The 17,943-nt window shown below is 37.4% G+C and overlaps 1 protein-coding gene across 3 annotated transcripts in view; it reads right to left on the reverse strand.

The window, feature by feature from the left end:
* The window catches only part of ofd1 (OFD1 centriole and centriolar satellite protein), a 137,675-nt gene that overhangs the window by 16,556 nt on the left and 103,176 nt on the right, over window positions 1-17,943 (reverse strand). For all 3 annotated transcript variants that reach the window (XM_039743606.1, XM_039743603.1, XM_039743604.1), the window contains exons 19-20: window positions 16,913-17,001; window positions 2,540-2,650 (exon numbers count right to left, since the gene is read on the reverse strand). In XM_039743606.1, coding sequence (XP_039599540.1) covers window positions 2,540-2,650; window positions 16,913-17,001 — 200 coding nt within the window. The remainder of the gene's footprint in view (window positions 1-2,539; window positions 2,651-16,912; window positions 17,002-17,943) is intronic.

Below are 17,943 nucleotides of genomic sequence, written 5' to 3' on the forward strand. Positions count from 1 at the left end.
AATTTTAATTTGTTTTTTCTTTCCTTCTATTTCATTGACACCTCAAAAGCATGTTGAGTTATATCCTTTTTGTGAAAATGAGCTACAGAAATTAATGTTATTGTTGTTGTACAAAATGAAACTGGATGTGCTAAAGATAAAGCTTTACTAATTTCTATGTGTAGTATATACCACTGTCAGTTTTCAGAGATCTTATTATCTGTGGATGCAGGATAAAAAATCTTTGCATGAGTGAAATAGGTATATACTGTATATTCACTGTGCCACACAAATTTTTTCAGACCCAGCACATGTCCATGGAAAATGGAATACTATCCCAGTCAAAAAGCCTCTGTTCATAAAAGTATAAATTCTGATTATTTCACACTAGAACACAATAACAGCCAGGGCTGACCATTACCACCAATATTACTAGTTATTGCTATTAAATCCTATCTGCAAACTAACAGAGACTGAGGGGATTGTACAAAAAAGGACCTGGGGGGAAAAATTGCCACTTTATACTGCTGATAAAGTGCACCACCTTATTGAGTAATATTTCATCGTTGCCATCTATACTGAACTAATTAGAAAAGTCCTATTGGATTTCTAAGCTCACTATTAAAGTATATTACTCTAAGTGAACAATCTTGCACATCAGACTGGATCAGGTTTCTTTAACTGTCTCACAACATTTTAAATATCCAGATGCTACAGTAAATGGCAATGTAAAAATGTGCTCAAAGGTACCAAATCAGATATCAATATATGGTTCATGTCTTGGCTCACATAAACTGGGACAATTAAAATTAGTATCTGCTGAAAGATAATGAAAGTTGCTTCTATACAAAATAAAAATGTATTCCAGTCATCCTTAAACTATCATGTATTTAATTTATGGAAAGTTGATGTCTGGACCTTTAAAAACGTCTGTACTGAGAATATGCCTCCTTTCCTTGAGCAATTTTTCCTCAAGTACAATTCTCCAACACACTATTTACGCAATATGCAAGTCTGAAACTTTGTTAAAAGAAACTTGGATTAATATCCCATCAACATCTATGGTTAAAACTATACTTACCTAGTAGTGATAATGAAACAGACAGAATTTCCATACTACAGCAAAGCATATCAAAAAGTGCACCCCTAGATGAGCTTAGACAACATATGCAATGGGAAACCCTATTCTGAATCTCAAATAAAGAATAAAAAGACATCTGCAAGATAAATGCCTCAGCAATTTGAGTAAAAGCATTGTGTATTTCAGTTAAAAATGGTTCATCACACAAATCTATCACACCTAAGAATAGACAAAATGTATGCAATATCATCACATGCCTGCCTCACTAGGTCATATGCTTTGGGAATGCCTTACGGTCAATTTTATTTTGGAGTAACACCTAATGGGATCAACATTATTTTGTTATATCTCACATTACATTGCTTATTCTTTATTTTAATCTTATTTAACTGGAAGAATCACAAACCACTCTCTGTAACTCAGTGATAAAAATACATTAGGGGAAAAAAAATAAAATCAAAGCTGTTCTGAAGTAAACAAACAGCTCAGTTATTCTTTTTTGATGTCTCAATATATATGAGGCCTTGCTTCATACTAGATTATTCGATCAAATAGGGAAGGGGTGGTCAGATTTAAAGAAGCAAATGTATGTGATGTGGTATTGATAGTATCCATGTGTGATCTCAGTCTCAGTTACTGTGATGCAATTTATACTCTGGCTAGTACTGTATGTGCCAGCTAAAGTAAAATGACACACATCTCTCTCCCCCAAACAAATAGTGCTGAAAACTGGAGGAGCTATACATAAATGCAGATGATAAGAATGCACAGCATCAATAAAGCTGACTAATCATCCTATTTTTGTCACATCTACATAGATCTCTTCTAGTAATGTTTCTATAAGACAGCTGATATAAAGAGACAGGTGGAAAAGTATGCTATCCATTTTTATTATAGTTTGCCTATTTATAGCTGCACTGTGAAAATTTGTCACAATTTCTTTATCTGCATATGGTTGGGCATGATCTATTGTTGCATTAAAGCATGAACTGAATCAGGGCCTGGTGACCTTTCATACTCATGAAAGGTGACGCTTTATAAGTGGTAAAGGATTAGATAAAAAAATAAAATGCCCTTCACAGAAAATACCAGCAGTTTTTCTCATTCCTTGAGGACTAAACAAAATTTAAATGCATAATTGAGTCAAGAATTCTCACTTCCCAAACATCTTAAGATTTCACTAGTAGATTTGGCAAAAGATGCCTCCCTAGTCAGTAAATTAAACAGTAATTTACTTCTAGGTTATATAATAGCACTTTTCATAATTAAGCTTGTGGAAAAATGTCTATTGATATTATTCAAGTCAACTACTGGGTTTTTCTCAGAGCAATAGCTTTTTCACATTCCTAAAGAAAACCCCTTTAAATACTCAATGTAGCATGAATAATTTCATAACTTCAGATAGAAGAACACCTACTAACTCTAGGATTTGTGCCTGTGCTTCTGTGGACAGCACATTCTGAGAGGCATGCCACTTACTGTGCTCCTGCGGTAAAGAGGATGCTGGGGTGCTGGCAGAGCTCCTGTTCCTACCAGCTCCAGAGTGATGAGACAGATCATCTCCAAGCTGCTCCGGTATTTCACTGGCATCTAGAAAGAGAACAACATAATGGCCTCTTTATAGCTGCACTGTTAAAGAAGCAGAGAAGGGAATGAGAGCAGAATGCATAAATAGACTGCAGCATAGCAAAACAATTGTCTTGCCTACTGTACATACACATCAATGATTCTTTTGTGAATTTTGCATTCTACACACATACTACATGCTCAACTTAATATTTTCCTTCAAAAATTTAAAAACATCCATTTAATGCATAAAATATTAGACATACATACACAATAAAAAAGTTTACTTGCCAATTAAGATTAATTAAGATATTTCTTTCAACTTAGATCAACCTTGCAATATTGTTTCTCTGTTCAGGGGGTCCTCGGGTTACAACGTCACGACGTTTCGAGTTTACGACGCTCATTCCCATAAAAACAAACAAAAAAAAAATTGAGACGTGTGTTTCGGATTACGCTGTTAGCATCGTACTTACAGACTTACGGGGGTGAACTAATTTGGTTGCAGGTGGCAAAATTACGCTGCATATGAGTGAGGGAGTTTGCGAACTACAGTAGTTTTGTTGCATGCTGTGAAAGTGAAAGTATGTGGTGTATGAGTGAGGAAGTCGAACTTACAACGCTCACTCCCATAAAAACTTTAAAAAATTGAGACATGAGTGTTTCGGCTTATGCCATTAGCGTCGTACTTATAGACTACGTGGGCAAACTAGTTTGGTTATGCGCGGTGGAAGGATACGCAGCAACACAGCAAGGGAGTTGGCGAACACAGTCACAGTCTGGAAGAAGCCAAGAATAGTTCAGGAGGCAGGGTTCCTTGGACCTGTCCCCACTTCGGATTCTTGCAGGGTTGCATAGGACTTGTAGTTCACAAGGACATCAGTCTTGGTCTCCCTGGGTGCTGCCAGAGGACACTGCTGGAAGGAGACTTCCTCAGGCTACAGTATGACCAGGAAGTAGTTCCTGGCTGCAATGTTATGGTCCCGAGTCCCATTTAAAAGAAATCACTTCACCTCACTCAAGAAGCTGGAATCAGGAGGAGGTGGACAAAACTTGGATGGGAAAAAGAAAAGGAATCATGATGGTGCTGTGTAAAGTTACTTTATATAATAAAAAACACTTTATTTGAAGCTGAGACTGTGTAGTTGTATCTGAGATCTGGGGACATGAGATGCTCCCTAGTTGTCACAATTAGTGTAGTCGACAGGATCATATGGCCATCAGCATCACAGGGACCTGGACAGTATAAAAGTCACTGCAACTAAAAAGCTCAGATATGACCTCACACGTTATCTTTATAAAAACATGACTGTCACACCTACAAAAAAGGGTAAAAAGACACAATAGAAAAGCAGAAAGCTTTCATGGAACATATCTCCTACTGGTAACAATTATCTGCTAACCTATCTGAGGAAGAACAATGATGATAGAACTAGGAGACAGCCTGCCAAAATCCACACATGGCTGAAAGTGGATAGCTGTCTCGAGGAGAACACAAAGAATGTCTTTTTGGGCATTTTGAGCCACGGATCTAACATTGAGCTTTGGGGGCTGAGATTACTCATAGTAGTCACAATATGTTAAGCATAACATATTTATGCTCCTAGGTTTAAAAATAAATGAAAAACTCAGGATGGTTCTATTGTAAAAACAATGACAATAGGAAGCACTATGTACTGTACCTCCACACTCAATGTCTATGTGGCACACATACATTTAACAATGTCCTTACATGCAATTTGAAGAACAAAACAGCCTTGCCTATTCTTAAGAAAGCTAAAGACAGAGAAGAAACATGCTAAGTACCACATCTAACCAAGAGCTATTATGCTTAAGGCTAAAGTCGAACTTGAGAGAATGACAATAAACAAACTACAATTATCAAACAACAATACAATGCAGAAAGTACACTTCATGGTTAACAAAGGAACACCAGGAGATACCACATATTGTCATGATGATCCACATCAAGTGGACAGGACAGGAGACACATAGTTGTACTAGTGGTATGTGGAGGGTAGTCACATGGGAACAGCAGATGACTGGCAAAAAAAAAAAATATTATACTATGTTGTAGATGTTGTAGCAAGCAGAAGAATGTTATGATATTATAACCAACTAGCCAACCCGCGGCGTACCATACGCCGCATAATCAGGCCGGTTTTTTAATGATTTTTAAGCACAGGGAGAAAATTAACATATGAAAAATCGGTAATGTAATAAATCAGCAAGAAAAGCAACATTGTAACAATGCACGGAACGAACCAATACACAATCGTCCGTGACAGAAAACTGGTGGATCACCAGTGCGCCCTGCCTGCTCATGTGCCCACCTCCGAATCATCACTCGGGTCGTTGTCGTCTTTGCACAGTCCACATGCACCTGTGACTCACGTAGACTTTTCATTGCTCTGTGCGGTTTTGGCTGCTTTTCTATATATAATCCACCAAGACACCCGACCGCGGTCGTGCATCGTAACCGAAAACTCGGTTTTTAAAGACTGCTTGCTTCATTGTGTTTTAACCTCAGTTGTAAAGGATTGTTTTAAGGATCCCATGGGATACCCCTCGCAAACCGTTTTACACGCTGCATATGGCGATTCACCTCCGTGAGAAACATGCCTCTATGAACAGTCAACGTCGCTCGGAGGGGCATGTGGCCTCTACGACAGACGAATATAAATGACGCCGTTTTTTCTGTGTCATCGCGTCCGAGTTGGTGGGTGTGGCTCTGCGAGTTGTCGTCGTATCCAATGGTCTTGGAGTTGGTGGGCGTGGCTCCTTCCTGCGCGCCATAGGTGTCTTACTTGTCGGCGGCTTAGTGAATCCACGCCCCTTTCAGCGTGCTTTCCATGGGTGTCTTGCCTTAGTGAATTATATATATAGATAATATCTCACACCGTTTGCCTAAAACTCTGGTCAGCCTGTGGAGAACTTCCAGCACAAGGATGATTCTACCATAGTGCTCAATGATATGCTGCCAGAGGCTGGTGTTACAGCAATTTTCTTTCATTTTAAACACATAATGGGTGTATCTACTTTAATATTCAGATTTGAGTGTATTCTGAGCACCTTATGTGTAGACATTTTAATGTTCTCTTGCAATCAAGGTTGCATGTATCCATTTAAGAATAATTAAAACACGCACAAAGAAAGCGATAATGAGATTTAAAGAGAGTTTATTACATGGCTAACAGATAGTACAGTGGCTCACAGGAGAGTGTAGTTGCCTTACTGTACTTGAACAAGGGTCAATCTCTTGCACAGTGGAGGGGAGATACCACTTTTGTATTCTTGTGCAATGCCTTTAAGGACTTTCATAATTCAGAGAAATGTTTTTGAATTGCATGGTTGGTCAAAACTGGCCAAGTCTGACACATTGGAGATGTGTACAAGAGTGTGGCCAGCAATAGACTGGTTTCTACCTTACAATCACTGTTGTCAGAAAGGGCTCCATCTTTCTTTGACTCTGACTAATAGAAAATGGGTTCAGAAAATGGGTGAATGAATTATGAGGCCTGCAAAAAGTTTACTGACATTTTGAACTCATTCCGTCTGCCGGTAGCTATTGAACAGCTCATTTGTTCTGTGTGAGGTCCTTTTTCAATTCAACCATTGTGTAAGCAAAACTTTTTTTTGTCTTGCTGAATGTGCTATTGAGTTCTTGGCTCCCTAAATTAAATTTATTTTAATTAAAAACAAACTCCAATTAAAGCTTTTGTTTTTTTGATGATTGAAAGAAAAAAGCAACTATGGAAGGCCTCCAAATGTGATCAAAGTACAATTTTACAAGCAAATTTCTGAACTTCTATTAAAACCAGATACACTAACAACAGTATTACACAGTCCAACAGGCACAATACCCAAGTCTGTCAACTGAGCTTAGTAAGCATATACATATGTACAAGCGGCTGTCCTATTGGTGATGAACTACATGAAGAATTCCACATTTGCTGACTAACTCTGCATGTGCCAGCTACTAGAAAGTAACTCACTTATAGAACTATTACAAATTATTGCAAGCTGATTTACTGAGCAAGTAAAAGCAAGGCTTTACTTACGGGTACAAAACTACCAAGGTTCTGCTTTCCAGGGGTTTCACACACCAGGGTCCTCATGTATAACGCCGTGCGTAGAACTCGCACTATAATATGGCGTAAGCACAAAAGCCGAAATTTGCTTACGCACAGAAAAATCCAGATGCAGGAATCTGTGCGTACTCCAACTTCCACGTTCTTCTGCTACATAAATCCCAATCAGCGTGAAAACTAACGCTCGTGCACGCGCATTATGTAACACCCCAACTCCTCCCAGAATTACGCCTCTTTGAATATGCAAGTCAATATAAATCGCCCTTAAACTCAGCCTTCTGTGAAAAGACAATGAGAAAAGCACGGGGGAAAATATAAGAATTTCAGCGAATACCAAGTGGAGGCAAAGGAAAAACATACTATTTGTTCAAATAAACCGTGGTATAATCAACAAAAGGAAGTTGATCGAGTGACATAATGTGTTGGAGAAACTTGAAAGCTCACGTTCATAAAATCGCACAGTGCTGGAAATAAAAAAGAAGTCACATATCAAAGTCGCCGTGAAAAGCCGAGTTGTAGCCCACTGTCTGAGTGTCATATGAAAGCTTATTAGGGTACAGAGAAAAAAAGGCACACAGTGGGGAAAAAGCACGAAATGTCAACTTCAATCTCGACATTTCTACTTTAATCACGTAGTTTATTTTGTCATTAAAGTAGAACATCATAAACTTCATCTTAAAATCGTTTAATTAACCAGTTTCTCAAATCACATCATAATTAAAGTAGCACGTTAAATGATTTGTTTTATTTGATCTTCTATGTGCCTGTGTGTGTGAATCACTACTTGCTTCTTAAACCGGCTCTCTTCCTCCAACTGGACACAGAATTCATTACATTCGTGATATTACAGCTCTCTGAATAACTAAAATACTGAGATGTATACGTGATATCATCTTCATGATGATAGGAGTTAAAGCACGTTATTAAACATGTGTTTCACTTCGACGAAATCATTTATTGCAGCAGTACTCAGGGGCGGCTCTAGGCTTGTGGTGGCACTGGGCAGAGGAAGAATCGGTGGCTCCTTCGCCCACCAATGTCAGTAAGGTATCTTATGCACAGTGGATGGTCACATCCATTGCAGATACTGCATAGCCGCCTTGTGCTCATGACACAAGCATTTAACTTTTGCTGAAATTTGTCGCTGCATTTTTAGCTGTGTTGTTATTTTCTCTTTCTGTTTTATATTCAATATATATTGGCGTAGCCGTCACTGCAGTCAGTGCTTTTCTTTCCTCAAGTAACCGATTGCCACACAATCAGCTCTGTAATAGAAGTTAAGCCATCTGTAAGTTTAGCGCCGATTCTTCAAAACGTTTAAGGAACATTGAAATATCTTCGTAGTATATGATTAATTATTCTATCCTTAACGACACTCCCAGTGAAGAATATAGATTATTTGAATGAAGTTAAAGTTTTATCTGTATAATTTAATAAACATTTTTTGCTGCCTTTCACCTTAAAAATTATATCGTCATCATATGTAAATACGCACTTTATAAAGTGGCTCAGGTTGTGCGATATTATAACTATAGTGCAAGTTTACAGTGGGGTGATTGTAGATTAAGTGCATTTAAAGTTCTTTGGATGAAACTGTTTCTGAACCGCGAGGTCTGTACAGGAAAGGCTTTAAAACGTTTTGCAGTGGCTGAGACAGCGTGTCCATGAAACTGTATACCGACCATTATATTGTTACAAGTTAATTACAATCAGATGCATGACACTAATAAACAATATGCGGTTAGTTTCAGTGTATTTATAAAGCCACGTCAGGAAAATAAGGAGTAACCACACAGGAACAGTACCATTGCTTTGACGCTGGGTGCCACCAGTCTGCAAAACCGAGCGGAGAACTTGCGTACGACAAGGCATGAGGTACCGTGGAAAAGTGCGTGGCTTTACGCCAAGTGTAGGTTTTATACATCGCGATTTGAACGTGGAAAAGTTCTTATGCAACATTTCTGTGCGTACGCACCGTTTATACATGAGGCCCCAGGTCTGGTATAACTCAGGAGTCATTAAAAATGTTAATAGGCTCAGAGTAGATCAGCTTCCTTTGATGTTGAACATCTTCCCCCTGTCATAGTCTACAAACGCTGGCCCAATCTTAGCTTTGCAGTTAGGTATCAACATCAGTTCTTATTACCTAGCTGCAAAGAGGTTTCCTCAGCAAGCATTAAACTCAGGTCAAGATCTTCAGTTTCCTTTTCCGGGAACAGGACACAATGTTAAAAAGACTTAACAAAAACAAACCTTACACTGTTAGAAATACCACAATAGATCTTTGAATTTTAGTTTAAAATATATAGTATTAGCTATATAAAATAACAATGTAGTGGGAAACCTAGCCTAATGTTTATGACTTTCTTACAGAGATAGTGCCATAAGGTGCAGCGTAGCCTAGACAACCTGAAAATACTTTTCAGTACTTTCTAGAAAGAGTAAAATAAATCTGAAGGTTCTGCTAAGCTACTTGTCATAGAATGGTGGTTATTTTGCTTTGCATATGTAAAAATACTAACTGAATGAAACAATGGAAAGACTTTTCTTTTAGCAAACTAAACAGCTCAGCATTGTTTGCAAAACCTCCTATACTATGATCTGTGATATGCAATTTGTGATCATCAATATTTTTAACTAGGAGCAGATTATGCAGACTAACAAACTAAACTTTTCATCTTTATATCTGGCTGGGGGTAAAATATCTATAATAATATAATAAAAGGCAAAGCCCTCACTGACTGACTGACTGACTGACTGACTGATCACTAATTCTCCAACTTCCCATGTAGGTAGAAAGCTAAAATTTGGCAGGCTTATTCCTTACAGCTTACTTACAAAAGTTAAGCAGGTTTCATTTCGAAATTCTACACGTAGCGGTCATAACGGTCGACAACGTCCGCCATGTTGAACTTTCTTATTTATGGCCCCATCTTAACGAAATTTGGTAGGCGGCTTCCCTGCGATAACCAAAACCGATGTACTTACTTATTTCGATGGTATGACGCCACTGTCGGCCGCCATATTGAACTTTCCAAACGTCACTAATTCTCCAACGTGACGTGTAGGTAGAAGGCTGAAATTTGGCAGGCCCATTCCTTACAGCTTACTTACAAAAGTTAAGCAGGTTTCATTTCGAAATTCTACGCGTAATGGTCATAACGATCAACAACGTCCACCATATTGAACTTTCTTATTCATGGCGCCATCTTCACGAAATTTGGTAGGCGGCTTCCCTGCGCTAACCAAAAACCAATGTACATACTTATTTCGGTGGTATGACGCCACTGTCAGCCACCATATTGAACTTTCCAACGTCACTAATTCTCCAACTTCCCGTGTAGGTAGAAGGCTGAGATTTGGTACTTATTTCGGTGGTATGATGCCACTGTCGGCCACCATATTGAACTTTTCAACAGTCTTTGTTACTTATAGGCCCATCTTCAAGAAATTTGGTACACGGGTTTCCAACACTAACTGAATCCTACTTACGTACTGTACATATATACGTCCATAGCCTGCAGCTCGGTCACCGTGTGAGGCGGCGTTGGGTCCCCCATCCCAACGCCTCCCATGTTGTTGGCTGCCTGCCTATATAAGGCCGTCCGTCGCTCCAGTCTCTACATTCCCTTCCTTGCTTCGCCACGGGATTCACGTCTCCCTACTGATAACTACAGCCTTTTGTTTAATCCACAGCTTCTCCGCGGTTTTATTGTTTGTTTATTACAATTATAGTTATTGTATAGGTATTTTACACTTACTTTACATTGCTCAGGTACCCATTTCCTTTATCATTCCAACCCCCATTACCATGTCTATCGAGATGATCACTATCGATCAAAGAACTATCACTTACCGAGTGGTTTCCATGCCCGGAGATACCGCCTACCTTTTCCATTCTCTTTGTTACATATTGCACGGCCATATCAGGCTCACTCTTGATATCCGGAGAAACCTTGTGTCTTATGTATTGAATGACTGGGACAGGTTCAAGGTGTGAACTGATGATGGTACAGGAGATAATTATACTACACAGGAGCACTATAAGAGTGAAATGCTTAAGCCCTTCACCTATGGTTCTGCATGTGAGTTGATGGCTGCCGCTGAATTGTTCGGTTGTCGCTTTCAAGTGTACCGAAATGGCCAAATATTTTACACCTTTCGACAACCGCCAATGCCTCTTAAATATCTTAGATTCACAGGTGACGATTTCAGTAGTGGACACTTTGATGTTTATGAATGTTTAAACTCTCAAAAGTTGGATGTGATTTTATCGCTGAAACCGGTTCTGTGCTTACAACGCTTGACAGATGCCGAATGTCACTTCGATACAACAAATCCTGAAAATACTGTCATAATTGAAACAAACCATGAAACTCAAACCGATTATGACAGCAGTAATCCAAGCTGTGAGATTTGAGACAAGATTACTGTTCACATGGCCAACTGTAAGTTGCATGCTCAAGAGTAAGCTCAGCGCACAGCTTGGTCATGTTACAACCGGAGGGCCGAACTGACAACATGGTATACAAAGAGATCCTTAACAAATAATTATTGGCATATTTTCCCTCAGTTTAAAAAGGTTAAATTTTCTTCTTAACAAAAATTTTAATGCAGTACTTCCGCCGCTGCGAAGCGCGGGTATTTAGCTAGTAGAAGATATTCTTTAAATACAAATACCATGTTCTTAATTAAATCCTGTTAAACAACATGGATTGAGTAAATTAATTTCTGGTTATAGTCACAGATTTACTCATGTTTTCAGTACTGCAATTCATCTGAATGTTCAAAAGAACCCCATGTATAACACAGACAGGATTAGACAAAAGACTGCCGTACGTTATGTCATATGATTTGGAATAGATATCAAAATAAAACTGACAAATGTAAACAATTATAAGACTGTTATCATCATCTAGTGACCTTCCATAGACAGGTACAAGGTGGAATTCTCATCTCCACTTGGCTGTCTTTAGATACTCTTTTTGTCTGCCAATTATGTTCTTTTTCTTAGTATCATCCCTCTTCTTTACCGTACCCTTGATTGTCTTCTAAGTAGTCTTCCCTTAAACACTTCCTTCATCATGCTTTTTAATGTCTGTACATTTCCAATCCAGGTCTTCTTTCCCATTCTGACTGACAAGTTGCACTCCCACTTCTCCTATAACTGAAGTGGTACCTCTGCATTTATTTTTTTCTCTATCCAACTCATTTTCAGCATTCTTCATCAAACACATTGAATGTTTAACAGTCTCCCTTTGGCCGTGTCTACAACTCATCTGTATAGGTTGCTCTTTCTGAATGTTTCTTTGGCCTTTCCAATTCTTGTTCAGATTTCTTTAAAACAATGGTCTTCTAACACGATAAGGCTGCCTATGTAAAATGCTTAACTTCTTACACATTTTAGCTTTCAAGGGTAAAATTAGCATTTTGCCTCCTTTTTTTTTTGATACTCATCACTTTACCTTTTCATATGTATTTTCATCCCAAAATCATTTGCTAGTTCATTTAACTTGGTGATTAAAACCTGCAATCAGCATTCTGCATTATAGTGAGCTGCCTTGTCATCTGGAACACATGATTTTAGTCAGCCCTCGAGTTAAGATACCTTTTTTAGGTTTTACCATTGAACATACAAAGACACTGAAGAGGCTTATTATTAACGTGTACCCCATCATTACATCTCATCTAATCACTATTTGGATTATTACTTATTTTTACTGACTTTTATTTTTTTTAATAAAATGGCAATCAATCATCTTATGTCTTCCCTGTTTATTCAGAATACAGTAGAACCTCGGGCCACGAAAGTCTAGGACAACGTACAAATCGGGTTACACCCAAAAAGTTCACCAAACTTTTGCATCTGTTCACGACCATACACTCGGGTGATGAACAAGCCAGTTTCCCTTCCGGTTTGTACACGCCGATGATTTCTGCATGCATTCAGTCTCTCCCTGTGCAGCGAGCGAGCAAGAAAGAAATAGCACAAGAGAGCGAGTGAGAGAGAAAGAAGGAAGTTAAAGAATGCACCGGGCTTGTTTTTAAAGAGACTGCAGGTTAGTTTTCTCTTTTCAAGGTTTTCTCAGTATTATTCAATGTTTTTACATTTAGTTTACTATTACACTGTGCATTCTATGGTATAATTAACTATTTTTGTAATTTAAAAAAAAATATATTTACATACAGCTCGTACGGTCCAGAACAGATTAATTGTATTTACATACAATGCTATGGGGGAAATTACTTCGGGTCACGACCAAATCAGGTTGCGACCAGAGTTTTGGAACGAATTATGGTCGTGACCCGAGATTCCACTGTATTTTGAAGCCACTGAATAAAGCATCACATGCTTTCTCAAAATATAAGAAATAAATTATTCAGATTAAATTACAACTTTTCATAAACTGTTATAACTGCCCCAAGTGCTTCATATATTCTACATCATTTTCAAACTCCAAATGATCTTTTGAAATGTAAATACCAGTTTGGTTTTGAGTTTGTGTCCAGATATTATCTGTATAATTTCTGACGTGTTATCAGGCTGATGATTCTGGGATCCAAGAAGTTGGCTGTAAATGGTTTCTCTGGGATTAACATCACTACTGATGTCATCAATGTCTTAGACATACTGCCTTCTTGTGCATGTTGCTGATGAGTGTGCTTAAGTCACTGTCTTGTTTTGAGGGTTTGATTATTTCTGGAGGAATCCATTAAGCCATACAGATTTTCCCGCATTTAAACTTTCATTGCTCTTTTTCCAGACTTTCCACTTCTTTTATGTCAAGTCTGTCTGGCTTTCCTATCTTATCATAATATTGCTCAATGTGCTCCTCCCACATTTCAATGATTTCCTCTACATCACAGATGACTTCTTCTTTATTACTGCCGAACCTTACACACATTCACCACACTTCACATTGTCCAAAAATATTAAATGGGGCATGTACTAATTCTTTCAAAATATTTTATAATTTCTCTTACTTGATTCTCTGTTAGAGAAGACCCTCCAATGTGAATATAAATGTCATTTTATGTTGCTCTTTTCCAGCAATTTTTTGCATCTTAACATACATGATAGGACAAAATTGTTGAGAAACACTTGAATTGATTTCATGTTGCCTTCGTCCACAGAAGCACTTTTTTTTTGGAAACATAATATTAAGGAAGAATACGACTATTATGTACACATTTATTATTTTAGGTATTGCTCTTCTTGCCTTACTTTAAATACCCACCCCAATTACTGCCTGCATAGAGTGTTCACATTCTCCTCATAGGTTTTTGTCCAGTAGTTCTGTTTTTCTTCCACATTTCAAAGTCATGCTGGTTACACTGATTCTGCCTTAGATTCTCACTTATGCCTTGTGTAACTGGGATAGGCATTTGCTCTTCATGACCCGGTATCAGACAAAATACGTCTGGGAAAAATAAAATGCATTACTTAACTAACTGAACTGAATGTGTGACCAATTAACTCTCAGGCTGAAATGATTAGGACTAAAGCAGAAATACTATAAACTTTAAAAAAAAAATGAAGGTGGCAAAAATGTTGCAAATAAAATAAGAAAAGAATGAAGAAATCAAACTGGAGAGTATTCAGAAATTTCTAAGAATGTGATGATTCTAAAGGAAAAATGGGTCTGCATAAGCAGGCTCTGGCAGAAAATGCCTTGAAGTACACAGTGATGAAATAGTGCAAGACATGTGACATTGTTGAGCACATCCCTCACACTTATTTCTCAATGTTTGCCCAAGGTGCAGAAAATGTGTGGATGCTAGTCCAGCAGCAATTCATCAAGTAAGCTGCTCGTAGTAGCTACGAGGTTTTTTATACTGCTAGGCAGGAAATACACATAAATGTGACTTAACTGTGCTTTTCTTGTAGTAGCGCTTCATGAAATACTGCATATAAAAATAATCCTTAATTTCCTCAAGCAACAGATGCCACATACCACACAAATAAAACAGGAAACTATTACTTAAAATTTCATTTTTGAACAAAAACACTATGTACATTTTAATTTATTATATACACACACACATACATATATACATATACAGTGGGTACGGGAAGTATTCAGACCCCCTTCAATTTTTCACTCTTTGTTATATTGCAGCCATTTGCTAAAATCATTTAAATTATTTTTTCCTTATTAATGTACACACAGCACCCCATATTGACAGACAAAAAAAAGAATTTTTGAAATTGTTGCAGATTTATTAAAAAAGAAAAACTGAAATATCACATGGTCCTAAGTATTCAGACCCTTTGCTCAGTATTTAGTAGAATCACCCTTTTGAGCTAATACAGCCATGAGTCTTCTTGGGAAAGATGCAACAAGTTTTTCACACCTGGATTTGGGGATCCTCTGCCATTCCTCCTTGCAGATCCTCTCCAGTTCTGCCAGGCTGGATGGTAAACGTTGGTGGACAGCCATTTTTAGGTCTCTCCAGAGATGCTCAATTGGGTTTAAGTCAGGGCTCTCCACACATACCGCTTAGAATTAAGGCCAAAAAGTTCTATCTTGGTCTCATCATACCAGAGAATTTTATTTCTCACCATCTCAGAGTCCTTCAGGTGTCTTTTAGCAAACTCCATGCGGGCTGTCATGTGTCTTGCCTCTCCTCAGTTTGTGGAGACAACCAGGTACTGCTCATCACTTGTCCAATACAGTCCCCACAGTGAAACATGGTGGTGGCAACATCATGCTGCGGGGGTGTTTTTCAGCTGCAGGAACAGGACGACTGGTTGCAATCGAGGGAAAGATGAATGTGGCCAAGTACAGGGATATCCTGGACAAAAACTTTCTCCAGAGTGCTAAGGACCTCAGACTGGGCCGAAGGTTTACCTTCCAACAAGACAATGACCCTAAGCACACAGCTAAAAGAACGAAAGAGTGGCTTCACAACAACTCTGTGACTGTTCTTGAATGGCCCAGCCAGAGCCCTGACTTAAACCCAATTGAGCATCTCTGGAGAGACCTAAAAATGGCTGTCCACCAACGTTTACCATCCAACCTGACAGAACTGGAGAGGATCTGCAAGGAGGAATGGCAGAGGATCCCCAAATCCAGGTGTAAAAAACTTGTTGCATCTTTCCCAAGAAGACTCATGGCTGTATTAACTCAAAAGGGTGCTTCTACTAAATACTGAGCAAAGGGTCAGAATACTTAGGACCATGTGATATCTCTGTTTTCTTTTTTAATAAATCTGCAACAATTTCAAAAATTATTTTTTTTGTCTGTCAATATGGGGTGCTGTGTATACATTAATGAGGGAAAAAAATTAATTTAAATGATTTTAGCAAATGGCTGCAATATAACAACGAGTGAAAAATTGAAGGGGGTCTGGATACTTTCTGTACCCACTGTATATATAAATGTATACACACACACACACATAAATACATATATATATATATATATATATATATATATATATATATATATATATATATAAACTCATGTGATTTGTTCATTAAATAAGATTTAAACAGGTTTAAATGATGTAAAAGAAACCACCCACCATATTAAATGATAAAATTTATAAAACCAGTCAGTACAATAATGGTTTGAGAAAGTACCATTATTGTGGAAGCCAGGATATAAACAGTCTGTGACGCACATCAGCAATATACTGTACATAAAAAGAATTTTGCAAAGCTTACGTGATACAAATATAAATTTGAGAACATCTAAAAGTTTATATTATAGTGTAACTAAGAAATACATGCTTCTACAATTTTCACATATGAATACTGGACAGGTATTGTACGATACTTGCTATCAAATAAGTAATATTATCATACATATGCCATTTCTTACTGGAATTGTACAGGTTTCAAAAGCATGATGTTTGATCTATGTATGTGTCTACTTCATTGAAACTGTGGCCAGTAATTTTCAAGTACCTATGACATTAGTTTTGAGAGAAAGTGGCAATGAACCAGTGTTGAGTCACAAAATATACAGGGGTGTATAAGCAAGTCAAGTAATAAAGGGAAAAATACACTAAAATTTACTATTTTGCAGTATAAAACAGAAGAAAGTAAGTAACAACTGCAGGTTGTAAATAATGAAAATAAATATTTTAAACACTGCTCTGCAGAACAAAAAAAAAAATTGTTTTCCTTTTCCCCCCCCCAACATTAATGCTAAGTAAAAAAAAAAAATACCAAAACAGACAACTGTACCTCGTATGGGTTCAGCAAGATCCTCTAACGATAATTTTTCAGGTTCTGGAGAGGACTCACTAGAGTGACTGTGAAGCATTTTTTCAGACCTGAAGAAAAAAAAAAACAAACAAAACTGGACTATTTACTAAAGATACAGTATATAGTTTACTAGAGTACACTTAATTTATGGAACATTACAACTGCATTATTGTGCTGATTTTATCTTTGAATTGTGCTTTACTGTTTGTGATTTCATTTTTTTTTAATAATAAAAGAACACAAACATTAAAAAATACAAATGATAAAAATTCAACTGTAGTATATGTATTATGCCAGAACTGAAAAAATATAGAAAACCACGGTTTTCTAAATGGTGCTTTTTTTAAATTCTGGTACCGGAAGTAAACTATAGTTTTCAAACACCTCACGCTAAATCATTTATTAGCGCAATCAGAACTCCTAGGGAAGCCCATGATCAATTGGCTCTTCAATGCAACTATTAAATATAGATTTTATCTAGCATAAATCAGCAAGAGGGACCCAAACCAGCCTTCAAACATATATATTTATACAAAGACAGTAGAGATGCTAAGGATGGGAAACAGTTCCTGTTAATGATTTGCAGAGTGCAAGTTAAAGTGAAGTGAGCAACATTGCCATGAAGTTGTCAAACAGGGTGAGGGTTGGGAGTTATCCGCTATCTGCTTCTTAACCATTTTGATACCAATACTCAGGTTTAAAAGCTTGTACTGATATCAAAGTCAACATTTTAGTACCAATAAAAATGTATCAAAATGATGAGTTGTAGTTTCATACTTCATTTCATTTTATTTACGACTTTAACTGCTTCTCCAAACTGTACATTGGTTGATCATAACTGCACATGAAAGTGTGTGTACATTTTCAGTTATCTCTTTTTAGGAGCTAAAATAAAAATAACATGTATGCTTTTCATCAATGTCTGGTTGAAAATGTAAATTATCTCCAGATAAAATAATTATTAAACTGAGAAGCTAAGAATAATGTGATGTTAATTTATTCCATCAATT

This window comes from Polypterus senegalus, chromosome 2, assembly GCF_016835505.1.
Source record: "Polypterus senegalus isolate Bchr_013 chromosome 2, ASM1683550v1, whole genome shotgun sequence".
NCBI lineage: Eukaryota > Metazoa > Chordata > Cladistia > Polypteriformes > Polypteridae > Polypterus > Polypterus senegalus.